This window comes from Sander vitreus, chromosome 11 (assembly GCF_031162955.1).
Source record: "Sander vitreus isolate 19-12246 chromosome 11, sanVit1, whole genome shotgun sequence".
Classification (NCBI taxonomy): domain Eukaryota; kingdom Metazoa; phylum Chordata; class Actinopteri; order Perciformes; family Percidae; genus Sander; species Sander vitreus.
The window spans coordinates 23,493,197-23,510,723 of NC_135865.1; the positions used below are offsets into that span (position 1 = coordinate 23,493,197).

The 17,527-nt window shown below is 39.0% G+C and overlaps 1 protein-coding gene across 5 annotated transcripts in view; it reads right to left on the bottom strand.

The window, feature by feature from the left end:
- sema5ba (sema domain, seven thrombospondin repeats (type 1 and type 1-like), transmembrane domain (TM) and short cytoplasmic domain, (semaphorin) 5Ba) overlaps positions 1-17,527 on the bottom strand; it is a 191,755-nt gene that overhangs the window by 17,179 nt on the left and 157,049 nt on the right. For all 5 annotated transcript variants that reach the window (XM_078262419.1, XM_078262418.1, XM_078262417.1 and 2 more), the window contains 5 exons: positions 10,884-11,001; positions 10,253-10,437; positions 8,577-8,720; positions 8,086-8,233; positions 705-930 (listed from right to left, as the gene is read on the bottom strand). In XM_078262419.1, coding sequence (XP_078118545.1) covers positions 705-930; positions 8,086-8,233; positions 8,577-8,720; positions 10,253-10,437; positions 10,884-11,001 — 821 coding nt within the window. The remainder of the gene's footprint in view (positions 1-704; positions 931-8,085; positions 8,234-8,576; positions 8,721-10,252; positions 10,438-10,883; positions 11,002-17,527) is intronic.

The following is a 17,527-nucleotide window of genomic DNA, read 5'->3' on the forward strand; positions in this document are numbered from 1 at the left end:
GCCAGCAGGCATATTTCTCTGTCTGTCCTTCTCTCAAACTCTATCTGTGTCTCTCATGCATCCCACAGTTGCCTGCTGTCGGTGTTTCATCACTTTGTCAGAGTCGATGCGGCCCCCCACGAGGCTGACAGGGGGAGACAAGTAATCGATTCAGGAGAGGGGGGCATGAAAAAGGCACCAGTGGAGAGCAGTGGACCGTGACACTGTAGCTCTCTCTGTGTCGGTGTGTATATGGAAGAGCTGGACTGTGACCCCGTCACTAACAGCATGTAGGGAAGCTAACAGGTCTAACGGGAGCGCCCTTTCAACATGTCATGCCAGTACTGGAAGAAATCTTAGCACGCTGCTGCCTTCTCACTGTGTTTGTACAGGAGAGAGTGTATCTGTTTGGTTACTGTGCAGTACTGTATGTGTTTCTGTGTACAGATAGATTCAGATAACTGATTATCAGTATCTGCTTTAATGGCCAAGTCAGTGTACACAGAATAGACATACAGCTAAAACAAGACAGAAAGCTCAACAAAGGTAAACAAACATTTGACTACTAGGTACAGATGAAAGTATGTATATAAAATATTTTTATATATATATATATATATATATATATATATATATATATATATATATATATATATATATAGTGTTATTGCACATTATGCTATTGACATTTCCCACACATGCACTAAAAAAGCTGGTTAACTTACTATCTGTCTCGCAGGCTGCTGTACCATCGTTGGGACAGAAGCGCGTCTCCACCTTCCTGCGTCCAATCTGCAGCTCGTGGGGATCAGACAGGTGGGCCCGGCACATGTAGCGCATCCTTTGCTCCTGACGAGCTCCACCCTGAGTCACATTGACAGGCATCCAGGGGGTCCACGGTGTGTTCCTCTTTACTTCTGGACACGCTTCCAGGTTACAGGCCTTGTACTCCTGAATAAGAAGGTGGCAAAACTCAGGGGTGCAGTGGCGTACATTATATTGTGTGAATACTGGTTCAGCAGCATTCACAGTATTGTTATCCGATTCTTCTGTACGATTTTCGGTCACCTACTACTTCTGCATACTGTCAGCTACAGCTTGATTTTTTTTTCTACATACCATATTATGACTTTTTAATGGCTTTTTTTCAACATACTGTACTATGACTTTCACTTTTTCCGATATACTAGGGTTGGGCGATGTCCCCTAAATTGGCAGTTGACGATGCTCACAGTAAAACATGGCGATGGATGATGATATCGTCGGTGGGGGTGATGATGTAATGATACAGCTAACTACGGTGCAGTAAAGTCAATCAGATGTCCGTGATCTGTGTAACAACAGTACAGTGGGACGTTTGCCTTCAACAGAGCGACAGTAATAACCTAATATACCATCATTACTGAGATTAAACTACATTCTCGGTTATGTTTGCGCTGAATAACGCATTCAATAAACAGAAACATAACTCTTGCAGCGCACATGAACAGATGCGCAACCATTCCCCAGCTCACACATAAAATCGCACCCTCGTAAATTAGCCTACTGTTGCTAACGTACATTCATAAATCCTGTATAACATCGTCCCGTACCTACAGGACATCAGACTTACTTAGTGATGCACGCACACAGTAGTGTCGACAAACACTAACTAGTCCAATGAGGGGAGAAAGGAAAGTGTGATAGCGTTCCACGTTAATGCTTTTTTCTCTCTCGCTCGAGACCGCTGTGTCCAACGTTACTAGCAGGTAGAGCAGATAGAGGGGGAAAAAGTAGCTTCCACTTAAGGGGCCCATCTTGCACCCTGCGCAGCACAGCGCAAAGCCCGACTGACTAACAAAACATTAATTCCCTGGAAAAGAAAAAAAGTAAATTATGCTTGCTTAGAAGTTTGATGTAGTATGTGAAGATCAAAAGGAGTGCGTGTGTGTGTGTGTGTGTGTGTGTGTGTGTGTGTGTGTGTGTGTGTGTGTGTGTGTGTGTGTGTGTGTGTGTGTGTGTGTGGAAAGAGGGCAAAAGAGCGATATAGAAAGAGGAAGCAAACAAACAGCAAGTTTTGTACACAGTGTGTGCAGTGTCTGAAATAAACCCCAGACTGAAAGCAAAGTTCATTCATTTGCTCACCAGAAACGGGATTTTAACCCCCGACGTTATTCATTTTATAACGTGGGCCCTGGGGGTAACGAGTCTCCCCTGGTTTTCTGACCACGGTCGGAAACGAAGCAATCAGGAAAGGTTACCAACATTGAACATTTTAAATTAAACAGCTTGTTAACGTGCGCTTGTTGCCCCGTGTGCACTGATGCGCTCATCTGTTGACATTTCCGAATGCTTTCCTACTGTTGCTTAATAAAAGTGGGCTTTCCACACAAACAAACATACACGTGTCATTAGCATGAGAAAAAAAAAAGAGATTTTAAAGATGCAGTAGGTAAGACTTATAAAACTAACTTTCTGTCATATTTGCTGAAACTGACCCTATGTTAGAGTAGAACTACATTAGGCAGGTCATTTAAAAAAAATTGGCACCACCTACAGCCTGTAGTGCGATTTGCAAAAATCCACAGCTCCCTGTTCAGATCCTCCAATCAGGGTCTAACTGCGTGTCAATCACTGCTCATGCAAACGCATTCATTCTCCCTTGTGGGGGGAGGGGCTTAGGAGACTGGGCTTTAGCAGAAAGGGGGGAGGGACTGAGAAGTTGTCAATGTTCAAATTCTTTGGCTAAGTCCTGGATATTCACAATTCTACCTACAGCACCTTTAACTGTGCCGGGCTCGGGTCGGGTTCGGTTACTGCTCTGTCAGACGCGGGCCAGGCTCGGACAGAAAAGTGCGGCCCGATCAGCACTCTATCTTGAACCCTTGTACACTTGGATCCCCAAGCTGAAGAGCACAGGTAGGACACACTTTCTACACACCTGAGCAGCACTCCATGCAGACTGCATTGTGACGGTATACTATGACTTTATCAGTTTTTTCGATATACTATGACTTTTATATGACTTTTTTCGACATACTATACCATTACTTTTTTTTTATCCCTTTTTTCGATAAACTATACTATGACGTTTAAAAAAAATTCCACTTTTGTTTAATACATTACATAGAATATACAACAAATACAAGAAATTCATACTAATTAAAACCATTACCACTTTTCCATGTATTCTCACTATTTCACCTTCTTACGCCGTTATGCCAGCAATCCAGTTTAGCTGTAGCAATTTAGGTTGTCAGCAATCACAAGCATTTTCTGCAGGAAATGCATTTTCTAGTTCATAATTTCAAACTGAGACTAAATGTGTAAAGTCCTGCTAGAAGATTCTAGATACAAATCTTTGATTAAAGAACAGTGTGCTGATTATTTTGCTTACTAGCAATGTTTTTCTGTTGAAAATTGAACTCCAGGTGGTCAATTATCACATAGTGACAAAAACATTTTGTATTTTTCAAAATAAAAAGTGACATTTTGTTTTTGACATCACTCCATTCCATTCCATTTATTTTTTATTTCGAACAAAACTAAAAATACATATACACATACAGCATTTATGTATATATACATATACATACATATGCAAATACACACATACATACATACATATATATATATATATATATCTATCTATAAAATAAAAAGTGTGTAGCAACACACCAAAGGAAAAAGAACAATATCCATACAGTGTTTACAAGTAATATTAAAAATACTATTACCATTTCTGATTTAAAACATTTGTCCGAAAAGGAGCAGGATGAAGCCGAAGCTTGTAAAGTTTCCTACCCCTCATTCACTTTAACTCATTTCTTTATATATCATATATTTTTACAACAGGATAACCAATATACACAACAATACATCTCTAATTTTTCACGTACCAAACCCTTTTGTTTATTTATTTACATTTTAAGTAAATCAACAACCCATTTCCGTAAATCCATCATCCTAACAATCCGTACACTAACCCCCCTTCACAATCATCTCTCTTCCTCTTCATATCCTTTTAATAAAGTGTTTTTATATAACTTTTTAAACTTTGTTATGTTTGTACAATGTTTAAGCACCTGGTCTAGCCCATTCCACAAACTCACCCCACCAATCGTGATGCACATACTTTTTAAAGTTGTTCTTATTTTAAGTTTTTTAAAGTTTATTTGTTCTCTCAGGTTATACCCCCCTGTCTTTCCATAAACATTTTTTGTAAATTTCCTGGAAGTAAATTATTTCTTGCTTTGAACATGATTTGTGCCGTCTTAAATTTAACCAGATCAATGAATTTCAGACTGTGTGACTTGAAGAATGAAGGACTTGTGTGCTCCAGGTATCCAACATTATTTATGATTCTGATTACTCTTTTTTGTAATGTGCATAACAGCTGTAGGTTGGTTTTGTATGCATTTCCCCAGATTTCCACACAGTAACTTAGATATGGCTGTATGAGTGTATTATACAGTGTATGTAATGATTTATTGTCTAAAATATGTCTTGATTTATTTATTATTGCTATGGTCTTTGCTAGTTTTGCTTTGACATGGTTTATGTGAGGTTTCCAGCAGATTTTGTGGTCTAAAATCACACCAAGAAATTTATTTTCATATACTCTTTCAATACTTATGTTATCAATTTTTAATTCTACTTGACAGTTTTATGTTTTCCAAATAACATTATCTTTGTTTTGCTTATATTTAAGGACAGTTTATTTACATCAAACCACTGTTTTAATTTGACAATTTCTGGTGCGATCATCTCCAAAAGCTGCTGTAAATTATTACCAGAACAGAAAATATTTGTATCATCCGCAAATAGAATACATTTTAGTATATCCAATACTCTGCATATATCATTGATGTAAATTATGAAAAGCTTTGGTCCGACCCCTGTGGTACACCACGTTATGTTCATGTATGTTGATTTATGTTCCCCAATTTCTACAAATTGTTGCCTGTTTCTTAAGTAGCTACTCACCCATTCCAATCCAACCCCTCTAATACCATATTTCTCTAATGTATGTAATAAAATGATTTATGTCATGATTTATGGTGTCAAATGCTTTCTTTAGATCTATAAAAATTCCCACTACATGTTTCTTTTTGTCTAAGCAATTTGTGATTTCAACTAATTCCATTAGTGCCAAAGTTGTTGATCTATCTGTCCGGAATCCATATTGACTGTCAACTAGAAGCTTGGATGTTTCGATAAAATTATCAAGTCTTTCTGTAAACAGCTTTTCAAGGATTTTGGAGAACTGGGGGAGTATAGAAACAGACCTGTAATTTGTGAAAAGGTGTCTATCCCCAGTTTTATATACTGGTATTACTTTTGCTATTTTCATTTTGTTTGGAAATTTACCAAATTGAAAAGACAAGTTACAAATATGAGTTCAGCAATTTCTTCAACAACTTGTTTTATTATAATCATATCAATATTATTCCAATCCGTGGAACATTTGCTTTTACAATTGTTTACAGTGTTTATTATTTCATTTCTTTCCACTGCTCTAAGGAAAATAGAGGTCGGATTACAATTCCACAGATCAGCATTTACCCCTTCTGTTATTTCTGGATTTTTCATTTTTCCTGCTAAATCTGGTCCCACATTTACAAAAAAATTGTTAAAACCACTAACCACATCTTCCATGTTTTCTATTTTCTTGTCATTTTCAATATAAAATTCTGGGTAACTTGCCTTCCCATTGTTAGTTCCATTTCTAATGGTACTATTTAGAATATTCCATAGACCTTTCTTGTTATTGTTATTATCATCTAATATTTTATTATAGTATTCTTTCTTGTCATATTTTTTTTGTCATACAGTGTTCAGTGTTCATTACAGGTAGAAATCCATTGTATGCTTTATCAATGTAATTTTCTTCGTATAATATTTTCCAGTTTTGTTTCAGTAACTCTTCCTTTAAAGCATTTATGTTTTCCGCAGTTCTTACTCTTTTGTATTTGAGATGCCTAATGTCCATGGGTTTCCTATAACTACAGTGATAGACGATGAAAACAGGTAAATGATCACTTGTGTCATTATATAATAGACCGCTGTCTACATTGTTTTCCATAACGTTCGTGAATATATTGTCTATTAATGTAGCACAATGAGATGTAATTCTACTGGGTCTGGTGATAGTTGGATATAAGCCCATACTATATATTGTATTTATGAAATCTTCTGTCATTTTATGCTTTTTTTGATTTAATAGGTCAATGTTATAATCTCTACATAAGAACATGATCTTTTGCAATGTTTTTGTAAAATAATTTTCCATACACTCTTTAAATATCTCAATATTTGATCCAGGAGTTCTGTATATACAGCTCACAACAATATTTGTTGTCCTTTCCATACAAATTTCTACTGTAATACATTCTAACAAATCATCAACAGCTGCTGTCATACTCTCCACCACCTTATAATTCAATCTTTTATGCACGTATATTGCCACACCTCCTCCACTTCTATTCGCTCTGTTCTTATAATTCAGTTCGTAGCCATCAATCTCAAAGTCCACACCTTTCTCAGTTTTGATCCAGGTCTCTGATACTGCTATGATGTTGAATTGATTCTTAAATTGGCTTAAATATGTTTTGATTCTATGGAAGTTGGAATATAGGCTTCTGCTGTTAAAGTGGATAATTGATATATTATGTTCTAGTTGGAAAGTTTTATTAAATTTCATCTCTGTATAATAACTGCAGCTGGTATTGATATTGCTTAGTAAATTATTTTCTGGATCAATATTATGTTCTATGTCCTGCATTTTATACTCTGTGTATGAAAAGGTATCTAGTCCGGATGCTGATGAATTCTTATCAGAACGTGACATGTTTGTTTTTGTTTTTTCTTACTACTGGGTGTAAAAGCCATTACCATATTATCATTTGTCTCATTGGCATTTATCCAGCTCCTCCAAGTCCCTATTGACTAGAACTTTAGCTTGCTCTGGTGTTCCATTCAGCTTGATGAATATTTTGCAGTTTGCAGTCCATGTGGATTGTATTTTCTTGTTCCATCTGAGGAGTCGGGCCTTTCTGGCAATGTCCGCGTTTTTCTTGGTCAAGTGTTCATTCAAGTATACATCCGTGCCCTTCAGCCGTCTTCCCTGTTTCAGTAGTTCAGTTTTATGTTTCCTGTTGGTGAAACGAATGACTGTGGCTGGTTTGTCCGTCTTGTTTCTTCGGGGGAGAGTGTGACAGGCCTCGATGTAGCCCCTGTCCAACTCTATCCCTTTAGAGTGGAGGAATTCCGTCACCTGTTGCTCAACTGATGTAGCATCCTGCTCACTCATCTCCCCATCGTTCAGCGTTGTCGTCGCCCGGGCATATGAACAGTGTTTGATCTCCAAACCGGTGACTATGATGTTATTTATTCTGGTGTATTGTTCCAGATCCTCCACCCGATTTTCCAGCTGCATAATCCTCTTTTCCTTCTTGATGTTTTGTAGTTTTAAAGCCTTCACTTCCTCCACCAAGCTCATGATGGCCTTCTGCTGTTGTCTAACAGCGGAAACCTCCTCCGTCAGCATATCAAGCGACCGCTTAATATCATCAACCTCCTCGGCTTGTACTGGGTTCTTTTTCGGTGGCATGGTTTATGAGCCTTAGGCGAGATAAAGAGGCAGAATTGTCCTGTTGATTTTAAGAGAGCGAAAGCCCGTCGCTCCGCGCTGTTCAGGTGCAGCGTAACACTGGAGAAGTGCTGCTGCAGTGTCACCATCTGCCGCCCGTCACTGACTTCATTGACATTTAAAAGACCTTTATTTTGTAAACAACTAGGCTAAATGTGGACATGTTATCACTGTGCTGACACCAGCTGAGCCATTCACCGTCAGGAGAGAAAATCTGAAATCTGTCTGTATTTATCTCTGCTGTCATTATCTGCTCACCTTTATAATTATTTACCGTCACTTCATTAAAGTGCCGCCTAAGTTCAGCCTCCAACACAGAGGATCAACACATATAGATTAACATTTTCTTACAAAGCCAAATGTTGGCTTACAAGTCTACAAGTTCTGTCGGAGGCAAAGAGATGGATTCTACTGAGCTCGACAGATGTTCTTCTGTCTTTGTTCTTTATCTGGGTGTGTATTTGTATGTTTCCTACCAGTGCACATCCTGGGCAGCTGTTGCCATTCTCACAGGTGCGGACCCTGGAGTGAACGCCTCCCCCGCACTCGGTGCTGCACTTGGTCCAGGACCCCCACGGGGACCAGAAGATAGGCTGAGGACAGGACACCCCTTCATTGCAGAACCTATGGAAATGGCAGTGGTGGGAGAGGAGGTGGTGGAGTTTGAGAGGATTGATTGTAACAATAATACAATAGCAGTGAAAGTTGTAGACTTAAGTCACAAAAAATGATGAATTGAGACTTGACTTAGACTTGACTTACTCGGGACTTGATTGTCTAAAGAGATATTAAAGCTAAAGCATTCAAGTCTCAAGTGACCATCATACCATAGTACTGATAGGTTGAATATGAGGAGGGAGATTCTATTGTAAGATTCTATTGAGTTCATTATTCGATGCATTTGAATCATTGCAGTCTTCAGAGAATCAAAGTTTGGAAAGTAACTTTATGAAATAGTTATCCTCACCTCTCTTCCCTGCTCGGCCCCACACACACACGGCCACCATGTCTGGGTGAGGGGTTGTTACAAGAACGCTGGCGAAGCTCGAAGCCCGTACCACAGGTTGTGCTGCACTGTCCCCATGACGACCAGGGCGTCCAGCCTCCATTTCTATGGCAACAGACACATGGAAAAGTATTATCAACCTATTTCATATTGGTTCCAAAACCTCCATAATTATTCACCAGTGCTTTTAGTGTTATTCTTTCACAGGATGTTCTCCAATGCTAAAGAGAAGAAAAAAAGCGCCTTTTAGCTTACTCTAATCATTACTCTGATTCTGAGCTTCTGGAAACAGAAATGCAAACACACACACACACACACACAGGGAGCCCATTCTGACTGGGAAACATTCATTCAATTTGCTTAAGTGCTATGTTCCTGGGTAGCACTTCTCATGATTTAATTGCCACTTTCTGCAAAAGCACAATTCAATTTCGACACCAAGGATTAAATCTGGCATAGCTATCCGGTGGGATGAAGGTGCCTAAGCTCTTTGTCTGTGCTCTGCTCTCTGTAAGGCTGATTGGCCAATTCCCCTGCAGACAGAGCCAAGGAGAGGTGTCACCTGGATGTCACATACATTTTCTAATAAGATCCCTCATGTTCACGATCTTTGTCATGTTCTGTCAGAGCGTAAATTGAGCCCTGAGGTGGATGTTTCAAAGTCATTGATTGCTGTTACAATAGCAGTTTAAGAAATTACGTCATATTATAGAAATTATGTGATGAGTTCTCATTTGCAAAATGACAGGCTTTATGTGCTCAATCATAGCATTGTAATAATGTGTAACTTGACAATTTCAAGTGTACTGAGCCGCAATACATCACTCACCCAACCTAAATGTGCACTATGTTTTTATTTATGATATACTGTAGATTTTAAGCTAAAATATAGTAAATCCACAGCTTCAGCTTTATTTTAGACAAAGCATGTTATTTTGTTGCATCAGAGTAACAGTTAAAACACAATAAAGAGAAAAATAAAATATAATAAAATGCAAATAGACAAAAACAAGAACAGACGAGAAATACAGTTTAAAAGAAATGTATTTTGCCCCGAGGCTGCTAAAGAATAGAGTTTGAAGTGATGTTGCAAGTTTATAAATCATTTAACTAACTGGGAGTGTAAAGATTTAAGAACAGGATTTAATGTGCTCTGTTCTCGTGGTTCCCTGGTATTTCTGAATGTGCTACAGTGTTCTAATTATCATTTTTAGGAAGACAGGACAAGAGACTGTTAAAGATAATTTACCATGCTAGAGATAAGGTAATGAATGAGTTTCTCTAAATCTTGTGTGGACGTAATACGTTTTTTTGTTTTACATAATAAAAAGGCAGATATAGGTACTGTCTTGAGGTGACGTGAAAACTGGTTTCATAACACCAAGATTTCTAACTGAGTTTTTACTCCTTGTAGTTCTGCAATCAAGCTTTAGAATAACATTGAGTCTTTCTTCCTTGTAAGCAAATACAATAATTGTCTTATTGTCCTTTTTTTCCATTGATTGAAAACATATTTCCAACTAGCGCATTCATAGTTAAATTGTAGTCGTCATATTATTTCTTAATACCATAGGCCTGCGATTAAACGCATGAAGAATCAATTGATTATTGTTGTAAAAATATTTTTCTTTCCCTACCTCGAGCAGTTGGAGACTTCAATGCTGGGGCCGTCACAGTTTTTGCCTCCACATCGAGGGGCAGGGCTGTCACAAGACCTGGAGCGACACAAACAGGAGCTCACACCATCCACACCATCATCATTGTTGCAGGGTTGCCATGGCGCCCAGGTCCCGAAGCCACCATTGGTGGTTTGGTTCCGCAGCTGGAAAACAAACGTCAGCAAACATGAGCCGGGGCTACTCATTCAATCGACACTCAGTGCTCAGAGTTTATAGTACTTAGTAGTCTAAGTAGTTTTAGAGTTGTGCTGCCAGACAGGACTTTTACTTCTAAGATGGAGAGAGAGTTTTCAGAGGATTAAAGGGGAATACATTTACTGCAATTCACTTCACTTTAGCCAAATTCAATCCAGTTGATCTTAGTGCAATCTAATCCATTTCACTTCAGTCCAATTCACCTTCCTTCCTTCTTCTAGTACTCCTATATCCTTTCTGACACACACAGACGTAGTTAGTCATGGATGATACCAACCACTAGGTCATGTGAAAGATTACATCATCAGGGCGCCTGGGTCTTACGGGTCCCATGACAGATGTGACGCTGTGTTAGCCCTTCTTACAGTAAGTGCTGCAGTGACATTACTCTTACCGGACAAACAGTGATGTTCTGCTTCCACTGGCTCATGTTGGAGCTGTCCTCCAGTGTGGTGCACCTGCGCTGCCTGAAGTCCCAGCCACAGTAGGGGTCCCTCGCCTCCAAGCACAGCCTGCAGGGGACAGGAGAGAGGAGGAGGGAGGAAGACTGTGTTGTCAGCAAAGTAAGTAGTTTAATTGTTTAATTAAGAACATTACGTAAAATAGACTTTTTGTCTGACTAGCACATTTGCTATCTGTTTTCCCTGGACAGATGTAACAATCACCCTTAAATAGCAAAAATAAATATAGATAAATATAATATAGAAATATCTAAGTACAACTTTACGCGCAGTTTTAAAGGGGCTATCCTTGAAATACTGAAAAAGAGCAGGCTGGGACTGTCTCCACTCACAGACCGTTCCCCAATACGTTAAATACCTACGTTTATGCGGTCGGACCGGCTATCAAAACAAAGAACAGTGAAGAACAGAACAAAGAACTTCATACAAGAGTTACGTATTAAGCGGTGAGTACAAATCAACGTTTTCACAGATCCTAGACACAAAATTTTCTTGAGAAAAAAGCCAAAGAATTGCCTTTTCAATGGACACTTTAGACAAGAATCAATTGAAAGTAAAATAAATGACTGTATGTATAGAACTAAAAAAAAGTGGATTTAGTGTTGTTTCTTTTTAAATAAATAAAAAAATAGAAATGCATGAAATTTATCAAAACGCAAAGAATTCATAAAAAAAATAAGTTATAAATACTGTAAAGACAAAGCCAGGGCACCACTGTCTATGATGAAGACATATCTAAACACACAGTCCTACTGTACTATACCATACTGTATTGTGTAATATAACAAACTAAAAAATGACAGAACCACTTTTCTGTGCCATGTGCCTCCCTCTATTCTCACACAAACAATATACACGGTACATCACCCAAACAGATTAAATATTTGTAAGCTCCTCCAGTAAAACAGAGGCTTAATGATGGCTAATTAAATCTAAAGCTGTTAATGACTTAGCTAAGCTGCCAGAGCTGATCTGGATGCCTCAGGAACGCAGGAAAAAAAGCATCAACTGAATAACCCCTCTCTCTCTCAAAGACTCCCCTTCACGTTCTGCCTCCCTTCCTCTCCTTGATATCTGCCTTTTGTCTCTCTTTAACTATCCTCCCTCACTCTGATCCTACTGCCTCTTCTTCTCCACTCCTTCATCACAACATTGTAAGAGTCCTTCCTCCTCTCTCTGCATTCAGCTGAAAGGAGTGATTCTTCTTGTTGTTGTGTTTTTTCTTTCCTGGCACATATACTTTCCCAGTTTATTTGAAGAGCCCTGTAGTGTTTTAGCCTGGAGGTTGAGGAATCTCCAAGTGTTGATACAGCTCTCTGTGCCAGGTCTGGGGCTCCGCGGTGAACCCGAGGTTGGCTTAGATCCAATAAAGACATTACTGCTCAGCCAGCACATCAGAGGTGACCCCACAGACAAAGAGCAACAAGCAAAGGAGGGCAAAGAAGAAAGGCCATGTTCTCTGGTGATCTGTGACACATATGGAAGAGGACGACTTCCTTCATTCACTGCAAACCTTCTTTAATTAAGCGACACTATTACAGCAATGCCAGATGCAATCTCCGATACAGATGAAACAATAATCATAATGAGGTCAGGCACATATTCACAGTTCAGTGAACACAATAGTTCATTTGAAATGGCGGAGGGAGGAGCGTGTTGCCATTTTCATTCAAGGTACACACACACACACACACACACACACACACACACACACACACACACACACACACAGTGCGTGGCACTATCTTTGTGGGGACCCGTCATTGACATTATGCATTCCCTAACCCCTTACCCTAACCATCACAACTAAATGTCTAACCTTAACCCTTACCCTCACCCTAACCATAACCTAATTCTAACTCTAATCCTAAAACCAAGTCGTAAGCCTCAAACAGCCCTTTAAAGTTGTGGGGTCCAGCATTTTGGCCCCTACAAGTATACTGTATTCCCGGTTTTTGGACCCCACGAATAAAGTTAGACAAGAACACACACACACACACACACACACACACACACACACACACACACACAGATCAGCTAAGTGGAACAATTAATGTGTGCAAGGATGGAATATATAATGTTGGATGAAAGGGAGAGGTGGGAAACTTTTGAGGCCTAATTAGCTCTGGGCAAAGTGTGCCGACAGGCAGACTGGGAGGCATCTGACCTCAGGGAAAGAATGGGTTAGTCCTGGATTCACCCTGTTTGCAGTAATTAAGAGAAAAATGCTGATCAAAATATGAAAAAACAGGAGTACGACTAACGCCGTTCATGGTGTAAGCTCTAAAGACCAGAAGAAAATGTATCAACTGGAAAGAAATGCTGAGAAATTGATTGCAGTGCAGGTGAGGATAGGGGTTAATGATGTGGGGTAAGATATGCACACAGCTGCAGGCACATGTAGCACAGACACCTAAAACACAAGGTATGCTAATATTTTGTCTCAGATCTGAACTATACTGCACTGTATGGCCAAACGTTGCATTAGATGGACAATGCAACACATTAAATAAAATTGCAGATGATGGTGAGACAGCTAAAGAAAAATCTTTAAAAAAAAATCAAGTTTAATCAACAGTGGCAGTTGGATTGACACCAACACACATTGCATCATTTTCTGTTGCAAAACAGTAAAGTACATTGATTTCTTTTATACGAACTGCAAAAACTGCATAGTATGACATACAGTATATAGAATACATACTTTATTCTGCTGATATAATATGACGAATTGGGACACAGTGCAGGTTTGAAGTCTCAGTATTTTCTTCAATAATTTCCTTCACCTAAGGCCATTTAATAAATAAGGATTTACTATTGGAGAGAAAAAAAGGCATACCAAGGTGTTTAGCTCCTACTCTGAACTTTCTGCAGCTGCATAAAACACCAGCCAAGCACTCTCAGTGCCTTTCTGTCGTGACGGCACGCTGTTTTTCAAAAACGGGACCGCTGTAAAAGTCAATTAGAGGCAGCGTGGGCAGAGAGAGGGCAGTGTGATGGGAATAAAAAAGCAAATTTCTGTGACAGTGCAGAGGGATGTCAACTCGGACAGGAAGCTGAGTGTGCAGATAACACGGGAATGTGAGGGATCTAAACTGTATGAGAGATAGAGTGTGTGTGTGTGTGTGTGTGAGAGCAAGAGAGAGAGTGTACATAATCAAGTGTATTTTCTAAATACCCCCCCCCGTCTGTGTACACTGTATGGTGGGTGTGTCTTTGTACTGTGGGTGTGTCATTATGTGTGAGAGCATCGTTTTGACAAGTCTGCAGGGAACAGGCTGATATTTAATTCAGCAGTGTGCATGCCCAGTGGCACACTATATCAAAATAGAGAAGCCATGGAAGATGGCTGGTTAAAACCCACCAGCCTATATAACAATATGTCTAGTAGAGTGACATTGGAAGATAAATCTGCCAGATTCTCTATGTGGGGGTGTAATTGGCATTTTAAATAGTTTGTGAATGCTGTAAAAACCAGTGTCTCCTTTTATTACAGGCCCTTTAACAACTAGACATTAAAACAATAGTTCACCTCGCCTTTAATGGCAGGCCGTCAGTGTATAATTGCAAATATGATCACCAGAACTGATAAATTATGGATTGGAATCAGCCATTATTAGCTGTAGCGTTGACACTCTGGAAATACATTAGCAAAGGCTGTCTGGAGGGTCTGACTCAGTTAAACATATGTCTGCATACACCGGCCTCTCTCCATCTCTCCACATAAGCGATGGCATATTTTGCAGCCGCTCTCAGGAGACCACCAGTGACAGGCTCTCTGTCCTCATCCTCTCTCCAGGGGAGAGAGCCCATCCCTGGGGCTTTTCCCCCCTCTGTGCTGGGCTGAGTTGGCCATTTAGGAAGTCTGCTGATGATGAATCAGAAACACAGAGAACTCCTGCTAGCACTCAGCGCTAATAAATCCAATTAGGCCAAGTTGGAGACAACCTGAAGATTGATGGTCCGGGTCCAAAAAAATCAGGAAAACAAAAGTGAGATGGCTGTCTGCCAAAAATGCCTGCTGTTCACCAATGTAAATTTTAGCCCCTGATGAATAAAAAGGAGCTGCATCATCACCGAGAAACAATGGGAGGCATAGACAGGCTACAAGATTTTCTGGTGCTTTGTGAATAGAAAGGTGCTTTACAAATAAAATATATTATTATTATTAAGACAGAGAGAGAGAGAGAGAGAGAGAGAGAGAGAGAGAGAGAGAGAGAGAGAGAGAGAGAGAGAGAGAGCGGACAAGAAAATATAAATATATTCAAAAGCAAGGAAATAGATGGCAGATAGGCAGGAAGATGGTAAAAGGAGAAATGGAGAGACAGAAAAATACACAAAACTGACAGGGATTACATTACAATAAAAATGTGGACAGAGATAATACAAGACAAGAGATCAAAAAGCAAGAGAGGTGAAATTGTGAACAGCAGTGAAAAGAACTGCAGGAGTTTGATATAATTATATTAATTTAGTCAAATCATCTAAACCCAGTATTGAATCTGCTTTGCAGGGGGCCACTCTTTTTTGAACCCCTTATTGACTATCTTTCAACATGTATAACCAAGTAAAGTTATGAGATTCAATGGAGATATGTAATAAACTATTGTTTGAAAAGACTGAAGCACTACAGCTTTGGCAGCCTATTTAATGTTCACAACCTGTGTAAGATCTGAAATGTTGACAATGTTACATCTATCTGACACATTAAAATAACAGGTGTAGCTTATTTACAAACTATATTTTTTTTTACAAATTACTTTAGCCAAATAATGGAGAGGTCCTGATAATAATTAGCTAGTCAAGTCATGGATATGTTGTACATTAACTTCTTCGATTCCAACGACTGAAACTGTGGTGACACATCAGCTGGATTGTTTTAAACTAAGACTACCACTACCACACAAGAGAAAACATCTTTCAGGACTTTGGGAGCTCTGTAGAGTTGTGTTTCAGAGTGGCATTTATTTTCCTTACACACAATATTTGCCATTTCAAATTAGGGATGTAACGTTTACCGGTGTAACGGTAAACCACGGTAAAAATGTTGATAACAATTACCGTTTTCATTTAAAATATAATTATTATCACGGTGGATTACCACAGTGTGGAAACCGCGTGTTCCCAGCTTCATCCGAGTCTCCTGCGTAGCCTACAGTGCGTTTCTTGAAGTTGGAATCATGGCGTAAGGAGGAGATGACAGCGCTCAGAACATTTATCAGTAGGGGTATGTAAAAAATTTTTTTATTGTATGTCTACTTTACATACTGTGAATCGTTTTTTTAATCGAGAATCGTTTTTGAATGGAAAATTGATTTTGAATCGAATCTTGAGCCTAAAAATCTATATCGAATCGAATCGTGACATTTTCTGAATCGTGCGCCCCTATTTATCAGCCTTGTAAAAAAGGCCATATTAACACTCGCTCTCTCTCCTGAGATGATTGACCAATCAGTGACGAGAGTCATCGCTTTGATCTCCTGCCAATCACTCACGCTCAGACAGGAGAAGGGGACAGAACAGCTGTAAACTGACTTTTTTCTTTACCATTCCTTTCCCATTTTCGGACTTGTTGAAGTCTTGTGTGTAGCCCAGAACATAAGTTAAAACTATTCTGTAGCTTGCTAAACTGTCATGGGTTTTACTGCCTCGTTATCTGTGTAAACGTTAAAGCTACGTTTATTCATATTTCAATAAGCTACGATGTGGATAAATTTAGCCCGTGTTACGATGGGACATTTATTTGGAGAGAGAGAGATATATTATTATTATTATATATATATATATATTATCGCCTTGATAATATTGCTGTTTCTTATTGCATAGCTGATAGATGTGCAGATCGTTTAATATTACTTGTGCAGCCACGTGTTGATATTCAGGTTGTGTTAGGGCAATTTGCTAGCAACATGTAATCACCAGTAAACAGACTAGCCTGTGGAGCCACATGTTTAGCTATAAAAGGTGTATTACACTTTTTGCTCCGTTATGGATATGTGTGCTGTAATAGATGTGGCTTTTTCTCAGTTTGTGTTACTGAGCAATATGTTACATTTATGTTAATTATTACAGAGTAATGAATGTAATTCTTAGCATTGTTTCTTGTTATATGCTGGTGGCTATACTATTTAGTTTTGGTAAATAATGTTCATAGTAAGTCAGATGCTAAGTCAGATGCTTATTAATGTGCATTATTATTTGCTTATATTTCAGAACCACATCCAACTTCACATATAACGTCAAATACAACTTCATAGTTAACTTGACAACATGTTGGAGTTGTAAATAAATCTTCCTGAATTTCAAAGTCAGACATCTCTGGTTCAAGTTCTTACCAGACACCCTACAGCAGGCCAGTGTTTCAGTAGCCAGTTTTCAATAGTTTTTAAAGCCTATTGCCTATGTTTTTGTAATATAATAAACACTGTTACACTTTTTGAAACTATTTCAGCTTGGGTAGGCCTATCAGTGCTTTCTGAACATATACTATACCTCACTATAACCGTGAGGTTACATTTTCATACTGTTACATCCCTAGGTCAAATACAGACACCATTATCCAGCACAGCCAAATGTT